The sequence below is a fragment of the Grus americana genome, chromosome 2, assembly GCF_028858705.1.
Source record: "Grus americana isolate bGruAme1 chromosome 2, bGruAme1.mat, whole genome shotgun sequence".
NCBI classification, from domain to species: Eukaryota; Metazoa; Chordata; class Aves; order Gruiformes; family Gruidae; genus Grus; species Grus americana.
In genome coordinates, this window is record NC_072853.1 from 42,511,528 (window position 1) to 42,536,930 (window position 25,403).

At 41.6% G+C, this 25,403-nt stretch overlaps 2 protein-coding genes across 10 annotated transcripts in view; one reads left to right on the top strand and one right to left on the bottom strand.

Annotated features, from left to right (window-relative positions):
* Positions 1–10,754: 10,754 nt before the first annotated feature.
* Positions 10,755–24,829, bottom strand: CHCHD7 (coiled-coil-helix-coiled-coil-helix domain containing 7). Its single transcript, XM_054816473.1, has 4 exons — positions 24,688–24,829; positions 21,704–21,776; positions 21,048–21,146; positions 10,755–20,225 (listed from the first exon to the last, which is right to left on the bottom strand). The coding sequence occupies exons 2-4, from the start codon at positions 21,755–21,757 to the stop codon at positions 20,124–20,126; spliced, it is 255 nt and encodes an 84-aa protein (XP_054672448.1). The 5' UTR covers positions 21,758–21,776; positions 24,688–24,829; the 3' UTR covers positions 10,755–20,123.
* A 57-nt stretch (positions 24,830–24,886) lies between these two features.
* PLAG1 (PLAG1 zinc finger) overlaps positions 24,887–25,403 on the top strand; it is a 52,408-nt gene continuing 51,891 nt past the window's right edge. For 7 of the 9 annotated variants that reach the window (XM_054816464.1, XM_054816465.1, XM_054816466.1 and 4 more), the window contains exon 1: positions 25,054–25,236. The gene's annotated coding sequence lies outside the window, so the exon portion shown is untranslated. The other 2 variants (XM_054816469.1, XM_054816462.1) reach the window with 2 other exon arrangements.

Here is a 25,403-nt window from a genome sequence, read left to right on the forward strand (position 1 = left end):
GCCTGTTGTGTTTCTTTTCCATGTGAGTTCATATTCCTGTGGTAGCAGAAATCTTACTATCCTCTAATGCTTCAAAGCATAAAGAATGTAGTGCCAAGAAAAACTACCTTGATCCTTTGAACAAGACTGAGGAGGAAAACAACAAAAAAAAAATAGCAGTTGAGATACAGGCTATATATCTAGAAGAGGGTGTCCCTGTCCAGGGCAGGGGGTTGGAACTAGATGATCTTTAAGGTTCCTTCCACCCCAAACCATTCTGTGATTCTACGGTTTTATGAATTTAGAAATCATACCCAAGAGCAATATGCAGCGGTTTGGAAGCTGGTCTTCGTGGTGGTCTGATCTCAATTTCAAGAAGGAACCAAACCTCTTTTTCTGGTAACTCTTCTAGTAGCAGTTGATCTTCTCAAGACACCTACGTGGACTCCATGCTTTGCTAAGCAGCTGTTCAAAACCATAGGTTTTGTAAAATTAATCTTTTAACAAAATAACTTAGTTTCTCCAAATGAGTTTTTCTTTGTTGTGACAATCAGGAGAGACAGGTTTGGATCCACAGCTATCAGATATTCCAGGAGAATGCACTGTCTCTCCAGTGAGACTTAGCAGGGTCATTGATGCTTCAATAGGTGAGAGAGAATTACAGGCAGTGGCTTTTGTTCACTCCGTGTATAACACGGTTTCTCTGTAGTCCTAGGTATCTCTCTGCCAAAGCCACCAAGCTTGCAGCCTGAAGTTCTGCAGTTAGTACGTACCTGAGGAAAACAGCTTTGTCTAGTGAAGAAGAGTGGAAAAAAAACCTTAACACCTTCTTCCCTTGCCCTCGGCAATATTCACACTGGGAATAAGAGTGTCCTCGTGATCTGGATACGATGTACAAGGAAAGGGTATGACAAATGCATGGGCTATATGCCAAGGTGCCTTGCAGTGTTGGGTCTGCTGGCTAGTTACTGCGGGATCAAAACAAACCTTGATTATTGGTATAGCTGGGTTGAGAGATGTCACCTTTATCTAAGGTGGCAAATAACTACATCTATCTAAGGAAACACGGTTCTGCAGGACTTGTTCCGGGATAGTCTCCCAGACTCCTTGCCCAGGAGGGAAGAACTACAGAAAAGACCCAGGAGCGGCAGAGCCCTAAGACAGGGTCTGGCATATTCTGACACTTCCTCCTCTCCATGGCTTGAGGTGTAGAGGCAGCGTCCCTGGCTGTGGCACAGAAAGAATCAGCAGAGCCAGAACATGAGCAGCAGCACTGTCAGCAGATGCAGCCAACAGCAAAAAAAGAGGTTCTTGCCAAACAAATTTTGTCTGTTGGCATCATAAGCTTCATGCCGTGAAGGTGCCATGATCTAAGCAATGAAACCTCGGTGATGGTGCAGTCCTACTGGGGAGGAATCTGCATCACCTGTATGAAGTGCAGCACTGTAAAAGCAGCATCGTAAAAGTAGAAAAAGTACTGAGGAAGTTTATTTCACCACTTCAAATGGGAGTCCACTAAATATGTGGAGGGATGCAAGAAAAGAAGGGTGATATTGTTGGTAAGTGATTAGTTGGTACATGGTCTCCTTATGAGAAGTATCAGAAGACATCCTTTTGGTCCACAGGATTTTTGAAGGCTGGGCCTGTTGTTACTGTTTTATAGAATTTCCTGAGCTAAAAAAGGGGTAGGTTAATATTGTGTCTTAAGGTGTCAAACAAGGTGTTTTGTAAAGATGATAAGCAGAGGTTTAGGCACTTTGGAAAAGCAGAATATAGGACAGGAAGGGTGTCTGCTGAAACTAGCAGTGTTGTTAATACAGGAAGAGACATGTTTCTAAGGCTATATTTTGGGTTTGTGTTTCTCAAGATATTTAATTGGGAGCACTGCACCAACTATGTTTGCTATCTTCACCTTAACACTTACTAAATATGGTGGATTTTAGTGTAGCGTGATAATTATAGAAAAATCTAAGTAAAGTTGGGAGGGTGTTTATTTTTTTGTACAAGTCTGGAAACTAACTATAATGGACTACTGTAGAGATTAACTACAAAGTACTACAAGTTTGAAAAGCACTGCTGCAGTCACAAATACAGAATGCTGCAGAGATAATTTGAAATAATCAGGCCATGATTGTTTTAATGTGGGATTTCAGCTGGTGTAGAGAGGGAGAAGGAAGGAAGGAAGTCCATAAACATTCAGTGTTTACAAATTTGACAAAATGACAGTGAGCAATACTAACAAAGGCCCTCTGGGTGTACAGAGTATACACACACACATATACATATATATGCTTTAATTATACATATATGAAGTGTCATTTTTAAGTTTTGTTTGGACTCTGCCTGTGCAGAGGTCAAAAGAGGTAGATTGGAGCTATTGTAAGCAAAGGAGCAACACGCACCCTTCCTGAGGCAGACAGGAAGGCTTCCAAATCCACCACCTTTTCAAGTTTTTGCAATGTGGTATGCCATAGCAGACTCAAGCTTTACATCTGAGGCCATGTAGTGACTTGCCTGTGTAATGGTCTCCCTCTTGGATTAAATAATCTCTTCAGAAATTACAAGCATTTTATGGCGTAGCACCCTGGCTGGTAAGAACCCACACGAGACAACACTGGCATGTTCGCATCTTTTTTTTATTCACCCAGACACAAGGCTAGCCTTTTTGCCATTAGTTTTTTAGACGATGACACAGAAATAATGGATTTTTCACATCTGAAGGAAGAGCTGTTGTATTATTTCCACTGTGGAGGCCTGTCCTGTGCTCTCTTGTATACATATGCTTTTTGGTTTATTGTATTGCAGCAGACAAAGCCACACAGACATACCATGAATATCCATCCATGTTCTCCACCTGAGTTATAGGTTGGTTTCAGTTTTTTTTTCTTTTTAATAGTGTTCTCTTAACATGCAAAAAGAAACACTGAAAGTACACATAGATCAAGGGAATAAGCTAGGAGAGATGTTCAGGGATCACACCATTCCTTGGCTGAGGATTTGGAGGAGATAGACTAGAACAACAAATTATGCCTTTGGAAACCAAATATGAATTCTCTTAACTATTTTGAAGCACCTGATCTAGCCACTTTGAAAATCCAGAAAATCACCCTGAAGAAATCTACAATGTCTGTTCTTACATTCCTACATGGAAACTATTACAGCTTGGTAGAGACTAACAAGTTCTGCATTCGTTAGGGCTTCGCACCCATGTATTCCATGAAATCTGTTTTGGAAGACACCCTTTGCCACAGGACTGGTCTCCAGATTTTATGCACCTACAAATATTTTTAAAGAACATTTTCACACCAGTAGATCTGTTAATCTTTAAACTGTAAACCAAATATAACCTAAATGAAGAACGACTTGAGGTGAGGAAAGGGCTCAGAAAAGGCAGTAGCTAAAATGGTGTCTTGCAGAGACTATTTGAGGTCATAGTGCTGGAAGGTTGTGTTTGCTCCCAACTGGGGAAGTAACTACCCTTCTTCTTTCCCCACTGCGTAAGCAAGCAAGAAGCTTTGACTTTTGTAGGGATGCACTGATAATATCCACTAATCAGGGGCAGAATGGTCCTGCATCTAACTTTCATCAACCAAATATTCATGGCACTGCATCAGTAATGATTTACTAGCACTTCAAGATTTCTGGAAATGCCTTGGCTCTCATCCTATTACCACTCCCAAGTTGGACTGTAAGGAGACTTGGATGGAAAATATTAAGAACCTTTGTGTTTTGTCTGCGTAGAGAAAGGACTGCTATAAATTGACTGCTGTTATCTTAGAGCTTTTTAAAGACGACTAACAAAATGGATTGCTAAATGGAGTATAAACCCTTAAGAAGTAAGATCCCTCTTAACAAAAGCGATTACCTGATGAGAAAAAAATAATACCTGTAAACTTACATACACATACATTGTGCTTAACTTTTTTAGAATAAAGTTAATAGAAAGGTAAATAGTTAGCTGTTCTAGTCTGGAGACTTCCAACACTAAAATGGCTGATGGTTTGAAAATGAATTGAGGTAGAAAGACAAAAAAAGGCAAAACACAGTCAGTACAACGCTCATAATACTTGTTTGGCTCTAAGATTTTTGTGTGCTGTCATGCCACTAAGCACACGGCATAGCAGTGGCTTTCCACCGAGGTTCGAATGGTATTAGAGTACACAGTATTACACGCCACAACGTACCCTTGCGTTTGTTTTTCTGCAGATATTTGAATATCTGCATTCTCCATGTGGTGATGTTTTGGAACAAGCAATAGCATCAAGTCCAATGTCTCTTATTCCAGACAACAGAATATTTTTTGATATTAAAGATGTGGGATGTTCATGGAAAAAATATGTGAAGGAATGCCTTTGAGTAAATCTCTTATCTTTCTCAAACAACATGCTTATCATAAGACTAATTTGTCAGACTTGTTCCAAAAACAAGAATTGATAAAATTACACTTGTTCATTTAGCTTGGTCCTGCCAGCTGATGAACCCTCTGGCTTTGCTCCAATGAGGAGTTACACCGATACATAACTTTGAATAATTCTTTTTGGCACTGTTTTCTCTACCCTACGTGACTGAGAATTTAACCATCATTGTGCCACCACTGGTTTGCAGGATGATTTTGGCTCAGAGGACCCTGACAAAGATGATAGGAAATACCTGTTGGGAAGGGTGATCTGACCAACCAGCTGAACAGGGCCCATGACACTACTGCTCTCCACAGGAAAGAGAGGAGAGCTAAAGATGTGCTTTTCCTGAGGATAGAGCCAATCCCCAAATATATATAAAGGTATACAACAAAGAGGCCAAAGTAAACAACATTCAGCAAAATAATTGCCATACTAGGTAAAGCTTAGGGTTTTTATCTTTGTACTTACTAAATTCTATCCTTTTCATGGTGGGCAAACAAAGTAACTAGCTCTGACTATATTTTCTTCAAACTTCAGCCACTCTAGGAACTATTAGATTAAGTAGTACAAGTCTGTACCACAGCAGGTGGAGAACAAAATGCATGCTGGTTCTTGCCAAGGTTCACAACAGAGACTTGGAGATGATCTTCTCACAATGTCTACTTGCTTGTCAGCAGGGGCAGTTGGTGCTACTGTTGCCAAGATCAGGCAGTTGGCTTATACGCTACTTTGACTATCAAGGGGAAGAAGGTACTGACACTGAAAGAAATAGTAAAAAAGGCCCATCGATCACATTGGTTAAAAATTATTGTGGTGAACTAGCATTGTTTTGTATCTCCCAAACAGCCCCTGTTTGTAAAGGACATTTAGACTCACCACACAGTGACAATAGGTTCTCCACGTTTTTCTCCCTAGCAGCTGGTTGGACATGTGCAGTCCTGTGGGGACGTAGAGCCTGGCAAAGTTTTCCATGTGTTTTTTAGCTTTTCTCCTGTCTCTCTCCACCATCACCAATCCAGAAAACAGTAATTTGAAATGGCAAGATTTCAGAAGGCTTTTCTAGCTCTCATCTCTTTTCCGGAACAACCTCTCTGGCTGGAAAGAATCCATTACTTTCCATGTCGCCAACTGGAAAAGTGAAACATCCCTGACCAGTATTTCTCCAGTTACATTGTACATGAGCTATTCAGCCATTGCTTTTCTGCTAAAGAAAGCTTTACAGCAATGCCTGTGAAAAGCCCTATCATGAATAAGCACTTGCACAGGGAAGCTTTTATTAAACAAGATCTCAAAGGGATTGCTGAAGTCACAGTAAAATCTGTGCAACCGCCTCTAACTGCAGCGAATCTCGATGTGCAAGCAGGAAAATTCTCCCAGCTGCAGAAGACAATTTTCTTGCTAGTCTGCCTTGACAGCTCACTGTTGCTTGAGGAAATGGAGCCAAGCTATCACTTTTAGCACTTCAGCAGGTGATTCACCAGCAGCTGAGTCATCCCCATCCAAGGCTAGCACATCCAAAACCCAGGGAGGGGTGGATGGCTGGGGAAAGGAAGTACAACAAACCTTCTTCCACTAATTCATGCCATCTGGGAGTGACAGCCCATAGGCCTGCAGCTTTATTTGCAAAATACTGTTTACAATTTTTATTACAAAATCCATAGGGACTTAAGACTTAATTTTATTTAACAGTTAATCATCATTACACAAACTGTTGTTCTGGCTTCAGCTTCAGAACACAGGAAGCAATACTCATAAGATTAGTTTGTCAGGCTTTTTTTGCAGACTTTGGTAGTTAAGAAGTCAAACAATTAGATGGGAACTGAACCCACTGTCATGCAATTAGAGTCTTTTGGTGTTAGAGGTCCTCTGGTGAGCCACAGAGGATATGAGCTGTTGCAGAGTCTTGACTCATCCCTTTGGTTGGTGGTAACCCCGGCTTACACAGGAGGTCTCTTGGCCTAAATATTCATAACCAAACAGAAGGGCAGCAATCACAAATGGTTATCTGTGAGCAGATGCTGTGCGGTGCCTGTAGCTCACGTGTTCCAGTGCTTGCACAATCACTTTGCTTAAGTGTGAAATTACATAAGACCAGTCATTAACCCCACCGAAGCTGTTCCCTTTAACCTGCTGGGTTAGAAAATGTGATCAGCTCAGTGAAGGATCCAGCGAGTGTAAGAAGTGGCAGGGAAGGTTGAAGATGAGACTGTCCCTAGGCAAGGGGATGGGGTAAAGGGAGCAGGATCTCCCCATTTGACAATGGTGAGCTGTTAGCTCAGCCCTACAATTTAACTCACCTTACAATGTTTTGTTTATTTATCTCAGATACCACTTTAAAAAAAAATCAGTAATAATTAGTTGCTTTCCATCTGCTGCAACCAACAATTAAACACCAAACTTTGCAAGATAAAGGTACACAGAGGATTATTCATTAACCCACAGTGCTGAAAAGCAAATTCACAGACTGTGCAATGCTTTAGAACACTTGGCTACAGTCAAAATAAGTCTCGAAAATCACTTTGATCTGTACTTTCCACAGAGAGGGAGCATCCACTGCACCTCCAGTCTGACCATGCAGTCTGGGTTGACAACATGTTCTACCATCAAGGATGAAGGTGAATGGAGTGGACACATGTGTCTTCTCAAAGGAAAGGCAAACTTGGGCTTTACTTCAGGACAAGAAAATTGGACTAGAACTAGGCTCCAGGTTCCCAAATGAGCTCAGTTTCTGTAAGGGAGCATAAATGGCGGCAAAACATTCCCCTATCTTCTCTCCCTTTTTTCCCCCACTTCCCCAGACACGGGGAAAAGATGGGAATCTAGCATGTGGTGCAGGTTCTTGAGGAACTTAAATGAAGGTGTAAAAATATCAGGAGTCTGATATGAACAGTTAAAGGTCAGGATTTGAGATGTATCAAGGGGTTAGACTTTTCCATACTACGAGTATAGCCTGAGACATACCCAGAGGCCCAACAGTCACAGGGAAGAAACGCTGCCTAAAATCACAGCTTTCCATTCTGAAAACCTCGTCTGAAACTCATAATGTTTGGGCCTGAATACAGGAGTCTGGCAGGAATGCCACAGGTCTACAACGAATGGTACACTGACCGCAGTGTTCCTCATCCATGTGTTCTAACCATCAAAGCTCCAGACTTTGCCATTTGCTGACTTGGGAACTTTGAGACCACAGGTGCATATGAACTTCAAAAGTTACTCAAAAGAGTGAGGTGTCTATGGCCTAGATCTGTTGTGGGGGTTTTTTTTGTTTTGTTTTTCCAAAAACCCCAGATTTTACATTGGCAATAAAACCCCTCTTCTAGAGGATTTTTTATTATTAAAAAAACCCATAGTTTTGTTATTAAATACCAAAACAAGTCTGTGAATACTCTTATTCTTTTTTTCCATTCTGTTTCCCCTTGCTTAAATTATCCTCATGAATGATACTTAGCTTAATAACATCCAAATAGTTTAAACAGGTCTCAAAGAACAGGGGGGAAATACGCTTCTAGCTTTGAGAGCTGAACTGTGATTGCTTCACCAGAGAGAAAACATGCACATGATCATACACATGCAATAAATGCTGACATGTAAATGCCTACTTAGACATGTGCTGTTTTCTGCTCTGGTTTGGGGTTCTTTTTTTTTGTTTGGTTTTTTCTTGGGGTTTTTTTTGTTGTTTTGGGTATTTTTTAGGGGAATGAAGCCTAGAAGTTTGAACAATTAAACCATTGGTATAGGTTTACCTGGGAAACTACATGTCTTCAAAATAGGGTTAGAGACGGCCTCTTTAGAGATGCCATTAGCTGCCATTCCTTGCATCATTTTTTGCAGCATAGGTGGTAGAGTGTGGTCTGTGTGAGAAATTTGGAAGTTTTTTTTTTTTTTTATATTGGTTAATAAAATCTTAGCTGTCCTTGATACCAGGGCAAAATTCAGGGCAGACATAAGGAGCACGGAGCTATGCCAGATGTCTTTTTTTTTTCTTTCAAGAATTAGGTATTTGTAGTACCTGAGGAAGAAAAGTACCAGTTCTATGATCTGGTTGCTTGCGAATAGAAAAAAATTACTTTCCTACTGCTGCCTTTACTGAATGAAAACTCTTCTGGGTGGCCAGAGGTTGGGGACACTTTCTTTCAACATCTATAGGTAAAGCCAGTCTTCAGCAATGCTGTTTGCTACACCCCCAGATACACTGTTAGATGACAACAGACCTGCTAATAAGCAGGATGTAACACTTGCATCTCTCCCAAACAGCTTTTATTCTGTTTAGCAGAGAGGGAACACTTCAAAAGGCTCCTATCCTCCTTTACAGCACCACATAACATTCCAAGGTTCATTTGGAAGAAGAAGAATGGCTAAACTCCCTGCCACAAGCAACGTCTTTTCTTACACGTAACGAGTATTCGGTAGCTTAAGCGTTTCTCATGCATCTCATAGAAGTAAAATTAGTCCTACCAGTTACCCAGAAGGGTTCAACACTGCAGCTCAGTCCTTACAGACTGCTAACAGCTTCTCTCAGATCCATCAGTGAAATTAATGAGCATTCACATGCGTGCAAGGTGCTGGCTCAGCAACTTGGGACAGATTGTGTGAATGTGGATGTTTCTCAATAAATTAAGACTATTTGATGGATGCAATGACTGACATCTTTATTGGGTTATATCAGTGGATAATACTGTTAAAAGAAATAGAAGAGAAATTAAAATACGATGACATTACTGAAGGACAACTAGTTGGTGCTGTTTTATTTATTTTGAAGTGTCCAGATTTTTTAAAAAAACTGCTTTTAGAAGTTTTTTCTGTTATCAGAATTGCTAAACTTTAAAAATAATCAAATTATGCTTCTAATTTTAAGAGAACCAAATCAATCCTTTTTAACAAAAAAAGTGACTAGAAAGAAAAACAATATTGTTTCAGCTTCGGAAACCAGGAAATGATAGCAGAGCCTAAGGAATAGGTATATGAAGAAACATAAAATTAACTTGGAAAACAGATAACCTCACAACCAAATGCTAACATTTCAAAATAAAATTAATTTCTATCTCACTTTGCTAACAAAACTCTTATTCCAGTAGCTGCAGTAATGACATCTAATATTGGTTTGCCTGATTATTTCACATAACATCAAGCAAGACTTATTAAACCCGAAGAAATCAGAGTAGTTTGCATATGCTGGGGGATGAAGATAGAAGTGACAGGTTAAAGTGGGGATCATGGGCAGTGAAACAAAGGGCTTGCGGATGCCGTAAAAAACCCACAAAAGTCGTGCTAAGGACCTGCCTTCGTAATATGGTGCAAAATTGCCATTCTAGCAGTCTCTGAGTGTGAAACACAGCTTATTAGAGTGCTACCTACCCAGAAACAGCAGGATGTATTAAATAATTGCTGTGATGTAAATAAGGGGAATATAAACAAAGTTTTGTTCCTATATCTCTTAAAGAAATCTCATCTCTTCAGGGGTTTGAGGTGGGGAGGGGAAGGCTGTATTTTTTTTAAATTTTCTTTGACTAAGTCATTTTAAGGTTATTTGGATAAATACTGTGGGAGTCAACATTATCTGTGAGCTGCCTGACAGGCTCTGCATGGGACAAAGTCCAAAGCACATGATCCATAACATCTCATCCAAGACCCACTGAGAAGATACAGCACAGCCCAAATCCCACACACATCTTCCAGTAGAGAAAGTGATACAGGGAGACAATTTCTGGCAAAAAAAAATTCCTTTCTGATAGTACAATCATCTCTCTTTGGAGAAGTCACAATTATAAAAAGCACCCAATGTTTGCGGTTCTCAGTCTTTGGGGATAGAGAGATGACTTGCTGTCCAGAAATGTTGAAATCTGTATTGAACATGCACTTTTGAAAGAAGTCTGTGTATGCCAAAGGATTCAGTACCCACAAAAGGGTTTGTGCATGTGAATTTAACACCGTGAATGGTTCCCCTTGTCAGAAAACCCAGAAATTACTGTGAGACTGGAAGTAGAGTCCTAGGACACTTTCTGGTGTGGTGACAATTTCCTTCTCCAGCCCAGCTCGGGTTATTTCCAGTGAAGCGGGCACAGGAAATAGCTCACCTTTCTTCAGCCTCCATTTCAAATTATAATTTTTTTTTCCTTTTGAATTTCAGGGATGGGTTGTGCAGCACAGTATCGATCGCTGCTTTAAAAACCCGGAGGAGCAGCCCTGCAGCCAGCGCTGCTGCTGCGCTCCCGGCGGAGCCGCCCTCTTTCGGCGGGAAACCTCCCAACGCCACCCGCTCCCCTCCTTCCCCTCCAAACCACCGCCTGAAACAGATAGCTTAGTAAGCACCACATTATACTGCACTAATAACAATACATTTCTTGGCAAAGTACTTGATTGGGCTCTGTCCAGTTCGATGAAAAGCAGTTTATTAAATTAAGTCAATTCGCTTACCTAAAATTTGCTGAATATGTTCTTGTAACACCACATGTCAAGTGTCCTTTTAAAGGCTTGTGCAAGAACATGTGTGAACCTCCTGTGTCAGAAACATCTCATCAAAAGTATTAATCCCTTACTGAACAGAAAAGGTTATTTCTCTTGGGTTGCTGCAGAATGTAGCAATGTGAAAGCTGAATGGAAATAAATCACGAGGAAAAACTTGCACATAAAAATAAATTCTCTACAAGTAAATAGCAATTCTAGACCTGATAGAGGACACTAACAAAGACATAAATGCAGCCATTAACATTTTAAATTAGCAAATTGCTCTGATTTTAGAAACAGTGTCAGCTTCTCACTGCTTTACAGAGGCCAGTCAGTAGCAATAATCAGGTAGCAATAATCAGCAACAAATGACCTCACTAACACAGCCAGAAATGACCAGCCTGCATTTCCAGAGCAGTGTAAAACCTGTACCCATTTAGGTCAAACTCAGAATGAGATTTCCCTGACACAATTTGTGGCTGGCTGTTCCAAACAGCCACTTTACAGCAGCTCCTCAGGCAGGCTCATCTCCTGCAGCTGCCAACTGTAGGAGACAGAGATACTGATGCTCTCTGCCAACTCCTGGCTGGCAACTTTTCTACACCACAGAAAACCAAAGTATTTTGTGAACTCTTCTTGTCCCACAGCAACACTAGAAGAACTGAGGTGTTAAAGTAACATAATTGATTCTCAGGGTTTTGGACATTAAAACGTAAAGTGCAGAAACCTGAAAACTGCTTTTAAGGCACAGGTAGGTAAAACCTGCCAATGAGCCTTTTCAGCGCTTTTCTCGTGCGTGCTTGCAGCACTTAATTGCAATGTGATCACATCTAGGACAGGCACACTGTCAAGACAACTACTTAAACTGCCTGGCTGGAGATGCTAGGAAATCATGGCTCCTCCTAGGTTTTATCTGCTTTTAGTTACCTGCCACCTACAGAATCACAGCCCTCATGTACTCCCAGCTTTGAATACCCCAAGCCCCAAAAGCCTTGTTTTATCTGTGATAGCAGCTGCAGCTTCAGCATTTGCTCTGTCTTGTGCTGCTCACCCAGACACCCTGCCTTGTCCCTTCCAGCCCAGGGGCACAAGTGTGGCCACAGCTGCACAGTGAGGTGCCCAGGAGTCCAGCTGGGCTGAAAAGCACTGGTCCTCCCTTTCTCACCATTTTCCCTTTGCTATTTTGTGGCTGGATACATTCCCCAGGCTGGAGCCCTGCACCAGCATTACAGTGGGGATCACAAAGAGGCACCAGCTGGAGGGCAGGAACAAGGGACTTGGATGGCACTTGCTGAAGGGAACCACTGAAAGTAATGACCATCAAGTAACACCCTGCAGAAAAATAAATTTCCTTCTGCTCACCCCCACACTAGTAGACTTCAAAATCATTCCCCAGGGATGATGGAGTGGAATGTTTATTCCCTAAATCCCAGCAGTGCAGAGGTGGGGACACCCAGTCCATCAGCACTGCCAGCACCAAAATGCCGAGAGGAACATGGAGCACCAGGACCTGTGATATCAAAGTGTTTGGCACCCACAGGCTCTAGAAGTCTGAGCACAGAAACAACCAACAAGTGAACAGGCCCTTAGGGCTCTACATTTTAAATTTGAGAGTCAAAGTGGTTCTTCCATCCTGTATAGGATTAGGCCAGGATCTTAAACCATCACTTTTAACTTATTTAAGGAACTGCTTTTGTTTACCTGTCAAGTAGAAGCATGCTAAAACACAGCATTTCTTAGACCATCAATAACACGTCTGAATCCCGTTCACCATTAGGAAACTTAGAGCCAAAGCACTGAAGACTGATACTGCAGGACATGGCAGATTCATAGCCCACACCCTACTTCAGCATCTATCCCTTTATCTTCATTCCATCCTTCTGTTACTTATGCATCACAGCAAGCACTGCATTGTAACATATTCCAGTGCAGCAACTTCATTCAATTCCACTATTTAACAAATCAGGAAAAAATACCAAAAGTACTGTCACCCTACTTTTCACGTGCAACCATATTCGCTGATCACTTCAACAGTTGCGTGCAACTCTAGAGCCAAGGACTGCTCAGAGGTCCACATTTCAAGGCAAGAAAAACTGAGATTCACATGTGGCACAATAAAAGATATTACCAGCAGGCTATTTCTGTGAAAACATTGAGAAATCTTTTTTGACAGAAGAACTGCAATCTTATAATCAATGAAAAGTGTTTAGATTCTTCACAGGCTTATGAGTGTTTGCAAGCTTGAGCTGATGCTCCCCTATTAGTCTTTGTCTTACAGCTGTGAATTGCTTTTAGTGTATATTGAGCACCTCTTTTCCATCTCAAGCATAATCCTGTCATTATACATCATAATTGTTTTCCATTTTGACAGACACTAATTCAATATTGTTGTATGCATATACAACAAAAATCTGACCCCTGACCCACAGAGTTCCCAAACTTACAGTTTGCAGCTTTTAAAAATCACCCAGCATTCATATTCAGCTGCTTTTCAGTAGAAGTAGTTAAATCTCATTTTTGTCCCCTACAGTAACAGTAAATTTAAAGAGAACATTGCTTTTTTTAAAAATTGTTTTGTTGATTTGTTACTTTCTATTTTAAGTCTACTGATCCATAGCACACATTAAACGGTGTGTTGTAATGACTAAGCGTGATTATTCTTATTTTACAGGACAATGGATAACATTGATATTCCCTGGCACAAAGGATAGGTTTTGTGCCAGGCAACAGTCACATGCTGTTAAAAACCAAAACAAAACAAACATGGCATAGTTAAGGTGAAGTACAGGAATGTAACGGCACCTTTTCCAGAAGCAAAGGCTGGATTAAAAAACCTTTGAGAAAAAAATACAAAGTATGTTGAAGAAGGTTAAAATATTGAGCAGTGAGAGATAAAATATAAAGAACACATAGTCAAAGATGCATGCATTTATGTTCCATTGAGGATGTTAGATACACCAGACAACTTCTCTGCTAGAAGAGAATGAAATATATAGTACAGAGGGAAAACTAAAACAGAAGGCAATATTTGTGGTAATGTTTACCATAAAAAGGTAAAAACGTCTTCCAGGTAAAATAAGTTTGGTATGAACATAAAATGTGTGTTACATAGCAGCTTCAAAAGGTGGCTCATAGCTTGTATCCACTGATGTGATGCAGAAGAAATATGAAATAGAAAGAGGAGGTAAGGTGGTTTTGAAACTGAAAATGAAAATAATGTTAATGAAAATAGCAAGGATTGAGCAATTTTCATTTTTGTTTCAAGTCTGTGTTCTGCCAAAGTTACATAAATATCAGGAAGTGATTGCGGTGCATAGCTGTTTATCAAAGTAAAATAGGTAAAGAGGCAGCCCATGGGTAGTGGGGTTTTTAAGAGTAACAATTGGAAGAATCATGCAATGCAAAACCTAATTCACCAACAATTAATACTTGAGTTTCAAAAAAACAAACAACAGCAGGTTGTTGAATAGCTCCAGATAGATTTAAATATATTAGGGTTGGGGGTCCAGACAGAATCTGCTCAAACTAAATGCTGCAAAAAACGATGCAGTTCCTACAATAGGGAGGCTGTGAATATGAATAATCCTTTGAGGTATAAAGGACCTAGAAGTTAATGCAAATATTATGCAAATAAAATTAGTTTACTTTGCAAAAAGGGGGGAAAGCCTAGATATAGAAAACAATTCTCAAAATTAAAAGAATGTTCTTAGAAAAAAATACATTCATGCCTAGCTTCATTGGCAATGAAAATTCCATCAGCTTTAAAAAAAACACCAAAAGAAACCCCTGTCCTATTGATGGAAGAGCCATGCCACCTAACCTGTCTGATTGTTAGATATTATGTACTAAGTTAAGGAATTGCTCCCATAGATAGCATCAGCATTTCATAATAAGCATTTCATATTAAATGGCCTTCACATCTTTCCTCAAAAGAGATTTTCTAGGGAAAGAACTCATAATTAAGCCATCTGCCACATTACTTCAGCATCTGAAAGACATGAAAATCTGTTGCAGTTCTCAGCCTAAGCAACTTCAGTATTACTTTTACTGTTTCTCCAATGTCACAGCTGCGTACAGTTTTCTACAGACTAGTAAGAACTGGCAGGCTGCTGCTCAAGGAGCTGACAGCCTGAACTAAACATGATACACCACCATACAATAAGTGAGACTGGAAAGCTTTTTTGCAAAAGGGCTACCAGAACTTTAAAAAGTAAGGGAGATGCTTTCACTAGCTAGCTAATTAGCATTTTATATAGATACACAGGTAGTCTAAGAGCATGCTGCTAGAGTAGCCTTTTTTTTTTTTAAATCACAGGCAATTAGCTGCAGAAGTGCATTTTTGGGTTGAAGGGCAAGATAGTGTTGTAAAAAACCCAGACATTTAGGAAAAAAATAATCAGTTGTATAATACATATATAAGCAGGGAAGATATACCAGTCAGAGCTAATGGAAATTAACTTGTGAAAGAGATGACTAGGCAAAAGGCAATTAGGAAGGATAAAGCTGTAGAATGAAACCTCCAAGATGAACTCTGAACCTCAGGCACAGATGGCGATCACAAAGTTCCAAGACAGGGTGGGAAGCAGTCTAATTAATAAAAGCAGGAAGGTAATATAGAAATCAGGAGATGAAACAGTATTGTACCTGAGGAAAAAATCCAAAAAATAATGTAATACGACAATGGTGTCCACAGGGCAGAATAAAGCATCAGTGTGAGGAAGACGAGACATTGAGCTTATTGAAAGGGATGCCAAAGGGAGACAGGCAAGTTGCCAAGGAATTTCAAGTTGCTGCATTCAGTCTAGCAGCTCAATTGTCAAAAGAAGGTAATCAGGTGTAGTTTGAAGATCATTACATTGAAGACCTTAAAACTGAAAATCCTTAGAAAAGGATTTTGAGAGAGGAGGCATCAAGACAGAAACCTAAAGGATGGACAGAAGTTACTCATTCAAAATTTGATGAGTCCTAGTACATCCATGATATCCTATGTAGAAAAACATACTAAGGTTTATTTTAATGACTCACTGCATTTAGTCAGTATAAATGCAGTACTTACCTCTTCTTTTTTTCTAACAAATAGGCAGCAACAAAAAGTAAAAATATTCTGAAGTACTATGCTTGTTTTACTTTTTACTAATTTAATTCTTATGGAACTATTTCTTCTAGTTGCCTCAAATTCTTGCAAGAGAATAAAAGCCTGCAATAGTGTATTATTTTTCCAAACTTTTTTCACACTACAATTAGTTTTTTCATAGCTATTTTGGAAGACTGACTTTAAAGATGCAGATACCTTTAGTGTAAGTTGAGTGCTGCCTCCAAAGGCATTAGAGCACAGTAACACTGTATACTCCACATTCATCCTATCTGTTCTGCAGAAGTTCTAGGAAAACCTCTCCTATATGCATGCCTTGGTCACACAAGTGCAAGGTTTTTTTAGGAGAAAACCATGACAAAGATTCAGAGCTGCAGCACATCCAACTCCCTGCCTTTCAAAGCTTTAGCTGTTAAACCCAAAGAAGTCTTCAGGACTCTAGAGCTAGATGACTTTATTCTAACACCTTCAAGAGCCCAGACTCATCCCAATTGCGGCAGCAGCAAACTTCAAGCCATAGAGGCCTTGGCACTGTAGGGTAATGGGAAAGGTAAGATGGTGAAAGTGTACAGGGAGGAGTGTGGATGTTTGGCTGGGCATGGCAGAGCGCCTGTAGCTGCTGCTCAGTGCTCAGCTCTGATCAGATGACCACAGTGAAAAAATAGTCTTTCAAGGACCATATTCCAGAGCTTCTCAGGCTGCAAAAACATTCCTGTTCTCCAGCAGTGATTTAGATTCTTGTCCTCCTGCTTACAGTGTAGCAACAGCACCAATCTTCCCTTTCTCCTGCATGAGTTCTACCATCTCTGTGGGAAGAGGCTAAAAAAAGCTTGAAAGACCCAGCAGTGGGTGGAGTGATTCTGTTTCCATACAGTCTGTTGTGCAACAGCACCATCCAGCTGTCAAACAAAAATTAAGAAACATTAATGCCACTATCCAGATTTGTTCCTTGTACCACAAGCAAAATGAAGAATTATACCTATTAAACAAAACCCACAGGTCTTTCCCCTGCTTCTGAATGAATTATATTGGTCCATTGTGTTATGTTTTCTGGGTTAGTACACAGGAGCATGCTTTAGCAAAACTAAGAATTCAACTCAGTTTATTTCTGCCCAGAAGACTGGCAGGCTATAGCTTTCCTCAGTGTTTCAGTGAAGTGTGGAATATAAGCTCTCAGATATGAGGAAAAGACCATTATCTTTGGCTCACAAAGACAGTTAATCACACTACAAAAATTAATGGGAAAAACTCAACCATTTCACACATAAGAGCCTATGTGTTAACCATAACTTACCACTCCTGAGTTTCAGTAGTGAAAGCAGGAACAGCAACCTTCAGTGAGGGGGAAAAATGATGAAAACTCAAGACTTTGCTAATGGATTACTCTTGAAAGGCATTATGACATGAGGAAGAAAACTTCTTGTTTTCGAAGATTTTTCATAAAGTGATGTTCTTTAACACAACTATAAAGGCATATGCAATAGAAATAAAGGAATAAGTGGCACTCTACAACACATGACTGATTACCTGAATTAAATCCACAAAGTCACTGCTTAAATTGCCCTCAGTTCTTCACTAAACTCAGTTTTGTTGTAACACCTGCAGGGAGCTTACCATGTGTGTCCACTGATGATCAGGAAGTCTAATATTACAATACTGTACTTGCATTACATGTGCCTTAACCTGTTCTGTGATCCCACATTCTTGCATTGTTTGATACTTGAAAGCAGGGACTGCATCTCCTTTTCTGCCTTTCTGAAGTCCAGTAGTAGTTCTTTACAAACACTCTACAAAGCAGTACGGGGTATCTATTAAAGCCTAAAGATAAGTCAATCATCCTTTAAAAGAAAGAAAACAAAAACAGTGGAAACTTTCCAAGTAAATATTGGCAGGAAAAAATTGTAAATGCAACAGTTAACCTAGAAGAAAGGGCATTTCTACACTCAAAGAAAATGTGAAAGGAAAACCTAGGATAAATGATATGACTAAGGAACTTGAGCTTACACAAGGAAGAATCAGCACAATCACATCAAGACAAGAAACCGTTTTTCTTGCATAGAACTAAAACATAGAATAGATTTTAATGAAAGCTCAGAACACAGAGCACAGCAACAGGGAAATAGCAAACTCTAGGATAGTAGCCAAAGCCACAGGAGCAAAGAACATGCCCAAAGATACAGCAGAAGTGCCAAATGACAAACCTGTGCCAAGTGGAAGAGAAGGTGCCCTTAGATGAGCAAGGCAGCAAAACCAGAAGAGTCCAGAGAGACATAGCCCTGAGGAAAAGGGGACAATCAGCTCCCCAAAAACTGCAGATGAGCAAGATGAAATTGAGGCATGGCCAACGAGGAGGCATTATGGCTAAGTTTGACTAATGAAAGCAAGGACCGCTCCTCTCCCTAAGAGAGAACAGAGAACACAAGACCTTCCAGAGGAGCTGTACTAGAAAGTCATTGCAGGACTACATCATTGAATCAGAGCCACAATAAAACTACTAAATAAAAAGTTGGAATGAGAATGGACAAAGTGCTTGAATCAGTAAAAAAAGAATTGGTGCCAAATGGACAAAAAAGGAAAGACAATATGTAGGAGGGTATTGCAGGAAGGAGATGGTGAGCAAGGAAGAGCCTTTCAACCTATAATGAAAGTTTCTTCTCTGTTCCACACACCAAAAAAAGAAAAATGTCGGCAAAATTTGAAGTGCAGAGAAACTGATTTAAAATACAGAATCCAATCTTGATTGAAGAAAGTCTATTTTCCTTGCTAGGAACTGACTAGAGAACTTGTGACATGGCTTGGAGGCTGCACAGCTATGCTTAGAGAACTACATACTCAAAAGGCAGAGAGTTACACACCCATTCCAGTAAAAGAAAGGGTATGATCAATCCATTTCAAAAATCAGAGGTATAGGGAGACCAGACAAAGAAGAGGAGTAACAGCAGATCTCCATTAGTTACTAGTCAGGTCAAATAACAAGAGGGAAGGCAGAAACAGCATAAAAATCCCACTAAGCATAGAAATAGGCCTCCAGTGGAAAGAAACAAGACAAGCCAGACAGAAGGAGAAACAGGAAGCCATGAAGTCTTTCCAAAACAGTCTAAATAGAGAGACAACACTTTTACACCATCCTCTATGAGGTCAGCCAGAGGTCTGCCAACTTCATCACAGTAAGTCCTAAAGGATTTCACATGGAACTTGAGCTCATGGCAGTGGTTTTTCTGTTCTACCACAGGGTGCAAGCTTTTAAGCTGGGACACTAGAAGGTACTAGAGGTAAGAAAATAGTGTTTCCACTAGACAGCAACCCATCTACACTTATTAGTTGTTCAGTTTAGTTAAGGAATCAATCTTAAGATCAGACTACCTGTTCAAACTGAGCTTTGTAGTCTTGCATGAGTAAGCATTTCCAAACCCAGGGCTTCAGCTGTCCAGAGAGTCTTAGATAGATGTACTATAGTTAAACCTGCCATGTCACTCAGAGTATATGTTTACATGTCTACAAGCCCTCCTGCCTCCCTGCCAGCAAAGTATCTATTTACTATCCACAGAAAGTACTACTCAGTTCAGACCCGAGGAGTTCAGTTCTATCTTCATCACCCTCTCTAACCTTGTAACAAAGCTTGTGGATACAATTTATTGCAAGTTTCTGCCATCACTGATGAGTGCAGTGGCAGACCTAACGACAAGCTTGTTGCGTTTGGGATTTTAGTTCATGAGCAGCCTTATTTAAACCAGGGACACAGAATACAACTCGTGTGAAAGTAGTGATAGGATCACACATGATAAATCCAGAATACTAAGGCAGAATAGCTTGATACAAGAAACATGTCGCACATACCAGTCTCTCAACCTGCTCCATACTTAGAACCACACTGAAACACTCACCAGCCCCCTCTTTTTTTTAAAAAGACTTTCTGCAAGTCCCATTAGTTTTATATTTAGCATTTCACAGCAAGTTAGTTTCCACTTCCAAAGTGTCTAGACATAAGCTGTGTTGATACCCATGTCTTCCAGTGAGCTGCCAAGTGTCCATGACAGGGAGTATGAACAAAACCAAAACATTCTATCCTAGAAAGCTCAGACATTTCAAAGTTTAAGAACTTATTTTAATCCAAGATGTGGCAACCATAAAGTCCAGTTGATAAAAGGAAAACTTGCTGCTAAGTCTTCTATGTACAGCAAAAACAGTCAACCAATGCAAGTTTCTAGTCAGTAAGGCTTCCCCATTGATTCCAACATTTTCTTTCTCTCTTCTGCTGAGGGCATCTCTGGTTTCACACCATTTCTTCTCCTTTGCATCATAACATCATGCTGAAAATAGAAGCAAAAAGTGACCATGAGAACACAGATTTCTCAGAAGTCTCTGCCTCTGAGCTCCAAATGAATAAGATTCTTAAACAGAAGTACTCTTTATATATCAAGAGTCAAGACCGTCTTAAGTCCGATTAGCTGAAAACTAAATGTACTAGTATTAATCGAAGGTATCCAATAGTTTACCTTGCTGCTTCAGAAGACAGCAAAATTATGGTATTCCCATCACACTATGTCAGACTAATGTGCAATTGTCTGTAAACAGTTTGTTGGTAGTTTGTACAGGTATTTAAAGGCTAAGCTAAAAGACTCTTTACTACTCTGGCATAAGGAAAGAAAATAGCAGAGAACAGTTTAACTGCACATAGTTCCTCATTATAGTTTTCTACCACAAGAGAGAAGGAAATAAGGACACCACCAAGTAAGAGTGAAGTCTTCCTAAGCTTCATCTTAAGTTAAAATAAACATGACCCAAACCAATGGAAAACCAGATGAACTTATATTACCTCAGAATTTTTTCATTATATTCATTTAAAACACAAATATCTGACTCAAATTCAGAGGAAAACATATCAGGTACTGCAAGAACACTCACTCACAGTCTAAGAGGGCTAACTTAGGAGAACCAAGTGAAGTACTTTGATGTGCACCTGCTTAAGTCTTCCAGCAATACATACTGAGACTACCTAGGCCTCTAAGTCACTGTAAAACCAGTAGCAGCCAGCACTAGCTAAGCCTGAAGAGTTCAGAAAGCAATGTGTCAGAAGTAATGTACTTAAAGCAAAGCATGGAGTAAAATTGAGAAAAATCTACTGTGCTTACCCAGAATTTTCTGCAGCTTTTGTACTTCAAAAAATAAGCAGTACACATATTCTTGTTATAGTTGTTGTCATCCATGCATTTTCTAGAGGCATCTGTTTCCTTTAATATGGAAAACATACTTGAGAGCTGAGGGAAGCTACTGTACTCAGTGTCTAAAAATTCTAACAAGTCCCAGAATATCTATGAAGATAGGACACAGCTTCTCAGATGAGAGAATACTATCAAAGAGAGCAGAGGAACGTCTATCACAAAGGATAATCAGTAATTCCAAGCAATGACTTCATTTAGAGATAACAGACATTAGTACTCTTTAAATAGCAAGGATAGAGTCCACAGAAGAGTTTACAAGGATGCTTGGTATAACCCACAAAAGACTTAATCAACCAAGCTTGTCTAACCAGGATTTCAGGCTCTGGTTTTAAGGACAGAAAATTGAAGAGATTGCCATCAGTTGTATTACTCCTATTTATGAGGAATTACTGGTTGTCATTTCACACTTACTACAATGGATGATTTTCAGCTTTTCCCATCTTCAGATTCTTTAAGAAACTTTTTATGCAAAATGCCAATGCAAGAGTCATAAAAAATAATCCTCTAGAAATTGCATTAGTTAATACTGAAACATACAAACAGAAATCCCAATTTGATCGCCTTACCACTACACATGGATTTATATCATGGTCTCTAAGCTGTTGTACACGCCTGGACATTCTAGACAGACACTTGTACCTTGGTTAGAAACAGAAAAGAAACAGGTTAAGTATCTACTTTTAATAGTAACTCAGGATTAAATCTGAACTACAACATGTAATAAAGGCCTTCCAGTAATGCACAGAGTTTGGTTGTCTTTAAAAAAAAAAGAAAAAACAAAACACCACCACAAAACTTCTTTTGCAAACTGTTATTTCAAAAGCACTAACAGCAAGACAACTCAGGCAAGTTTAGCCTGTCACCAAGACTGCTTACTCCCTGATAAATTTCTGCAGAGAACAGAGCCACTGTGGTGACTCTCATACCAGCCTCTCATATCATTGAGGAAGTGACAGTGTCTAGGAGAAACAGCTCCATAGAAGCTGTTCACAGCCAACACTCTAGACACTTCAACTAACAGTGCAAGGGAGCAATGTACAAGTAAACTTTTTCAGATTTGTGCCTACTTCTTAGCTGGATCACATCTGTGTCTTCACCAAGTTTTCCCAGGTGTAACAAGTGTCCAAACATCTCCTGTGTGGCTGTATCAGACATTTAACAGAAAAAAAAATGGCTTCACCACAAGGAGGGACCAGACCCATTTACACTGTGTATGACAGGTTGAATCCCATTTTTCACCAGTTTAGTAGTTTGACACTGACTCCAGGAGCTGTAAGCTTGAGACACACAAAGTTCAGTGCCAAGAACCTACACTGATCCAAGATGATGACATCAAGATGAACAGCAGACCCTCATTCCCTTTACTACTTCCCATACGTTGCCTCTGGCACACATATGGCCATGCAGGTATTTTTCAAACAAATATTAAATCTAACCAAAAATAATGTTGGCCAGACAACTGTTTGGGCCAATGCAAGCAGAAACACAGGACTGAGGAAGAGAGTTCTTCGCAGAAAATTAAAGTACAGCTGATGAAGGAAACTGAAAGAACATCCTTGCTTGATCTTGTTTTGACTTTTTTTCCTAAAGACAATGCTGCTAATTCTAAACGTAAACCTATTTCTGTTCACATTAGCAATTGGTAACTTCAAGTCTGCAGTAAAAAGCCAGTTTTGTTTGATATCAGCAAACAAACAAAAAATTTAATACTGCTCTTAGTAGCTCATAGACAGAAAACAATGTTTAGATGAAGGTTCTTCTTTGGGTAAGAATAAGCTATTCCAAGTGAATAAGCTTTAGATTTTACACCCTGTGCAAGTATATTCTCCTGGTGGAATGCAAAAAACACATCAAGCACAACAGTTTCCTGCAAATGGGCCTTTTACAGAGCAGCATCAGAAAACCTTTCCACTTTCCTTTGAGAACTATCCAGTGTTTAAGTTAACTTTACCAGCTAGGCAAATGTTTGCTTTTCTCTGGGTGCAAAGACTTTTGATCAAGCAATTCCAATTCAAATGGAAACGCAAGCATGTTGGAAAACAGCATCATCCCAAGAGTTCAAGGAAGGGAGGGAAAAGAAGAAAAACAAAAGCAGCATATCACAATGCTTCATCGAAGTCAGTACCACAGACACAACGGTTTTAGAGGTTTGTTTGTGTCTATGTTATAAGTCCATTTATTGATATTAGAGGTGCAAGCACCACTTAAGCAGACATGCCTCAAGGTGTACAGTATGAGATTGACTTCAGCCTTCCCCTCTGAAAGGGCATTCTTGAGTCCTAGGATGTGTCAGTGTTCATTATACAAACTGCAATTAACATTTTCAGTTTGATTACACTCCCAGAGTCTGCAACTGAACCCAGTTTAAGGAACAATGCACACAATACATGAAATACCTCCTTAATGAGCAGGCAGTTCAGGTTCTCATGAAGCTGCTTAGTTCAGAGAAGGCAAATGCTTAAATATACTTAGTACTACCAAAAAGGTCTGATAGCCCCTGAGCGTGTTGCTCTCTCTCCCTCTCCGAAGTACTTCAGAATTTGAAACACTATCAGCTAGAAGGGCAGGCAGGTCACACCGCAATGCTGCTGTGCGATTGAATGAGCAGTTGAGCAGGAAACGAGCTTTCCCCCCAGTTCTTGCACATGCACAGGCTTCCCTTCCTGCTTTCAGATTACAGGTCTGAGCCCGACCACAACCAAAGGCTTGTCTATTCCACAGTTCTTAATTATGCTTTAACACATTAACAGTTGTAAACTGTACTACAGAGAAATGCATTTGTTGCTAGCACTCTTTCACCCTAGGGCTTTTTCAGTTCATTAACCATCAGGATATTTTTCTATAGGGCTCCCTCCCATTGAAAAGTGTTTGGGGTTTTTAAATGCATACATACATGCAACGTTGCTAATTATGCTGCAATACAAACCAGCTTATTAAACCTTAAACCCTGGAGTGGAGGCCGTATAAAAATCCTACAGTTTTTATTGCAATTACAGCGGGACAAGCGGGGGGCGGGAGGAGGCAGCCGGCGGTCCGGACGCTCGGCACCGCTGGGCTGCCTTACCCGCCTCAGCCTCCAGAAGAGGGCTGGGGGGCAGGTCAGGTGTGGAGGAGGCGGGCAGGCCGCCACGGGGCCGGTCGGCGCCAGTATCGCCCCGGTGCCCACCACCCAGCCCCTGCCTTCCCCCACGGGCGGCGGGGGACTGGAGGAGCCCCGCACCCCCTTCCCCCCTCCTGCCGCCACCGGTGCCCCTCGCCGCCTCGCGCGGGTAACGGCCGTCGCCCCAACGGCCGCCGGTGCCCAAGGGCCTCCGGCCGGCGCGCGCAGCCTTCCCTCAGCACCACCTGCCGCCAGAAAGCGGTGCCCAGACCCCGCCGGAGCCCGCCGCAGCCCGCCGCCGGGCCCCCCGCGCCGTCTCCCGGCCAGGCAGGGCTCCCCCAGTCCGCGGCGAGGGGCGAGCGAGCCTTCCCTCTCCCAGCGGGGAAGCGGCGGCCCGCCGCAGGCACGGTAAGCGGACGGACAGCGCGGGTCGCCAGTGGCGGCACTCACCTCCGTTCCCGGCCGTGTCCGCGGGAGCCCGGGGCGGGAGGGGGCAGCCCGTCTCCAATTCGAAAGACGTCAGCGGCTCGGGCAGCCCGCTTAAGTACGGGCGCAGCCTACCCCGCTCCCGGCCTCGCGGCTCCCCCCGGCCCAGCGCCGCCGCCGCCCACGCCCCGGCGGCGCTGAGTGGCAAGGCCGGGCCGCCAATGGCGGCGGCGGCGGGTCCGCCCCGGCCTTGAGCGGCGCCTCGTTCCACCAACGGAGCGGGCGGCGCGGGCCGCAGGCGCCGGCGGCGGGGCGCGGCCGCGGCCGTGACTGACGGGGGGAGGCGTCCAACCCGCGGTGCGTGTGGGCGGCGGGCGGTGTGGGCGCGGCGTGTGCGGCAGGCTGGGCTGCACCGCAGCGCATACACTACAATGGCTGCTGGAAAGACGGGAAAGCAAACAATTTCCAGGCCCGCCGCGTCCAGCCCGAAATATGGGGAAAAAATTACAGAAAAATCGGAGAACACTGTAAAGGGTGGAAACGGGGCGCAGAGGGGATGCTGAGGCTCCCGCGGTGAGTCTGTTGCGGGTTTGGGGGGCAGGCGCCGGGGTTTAGCAGGGAAATATCAGGGTTATTTAAATTATGAAGGGGGAGGAGGAGAAGGAGGGGGGAGAGGAGAGAGGAGCAGCGAGCAGTGAGGAAAAGTTTGTGTTAACCATCCCTCCCTTCCATCCCTCTCC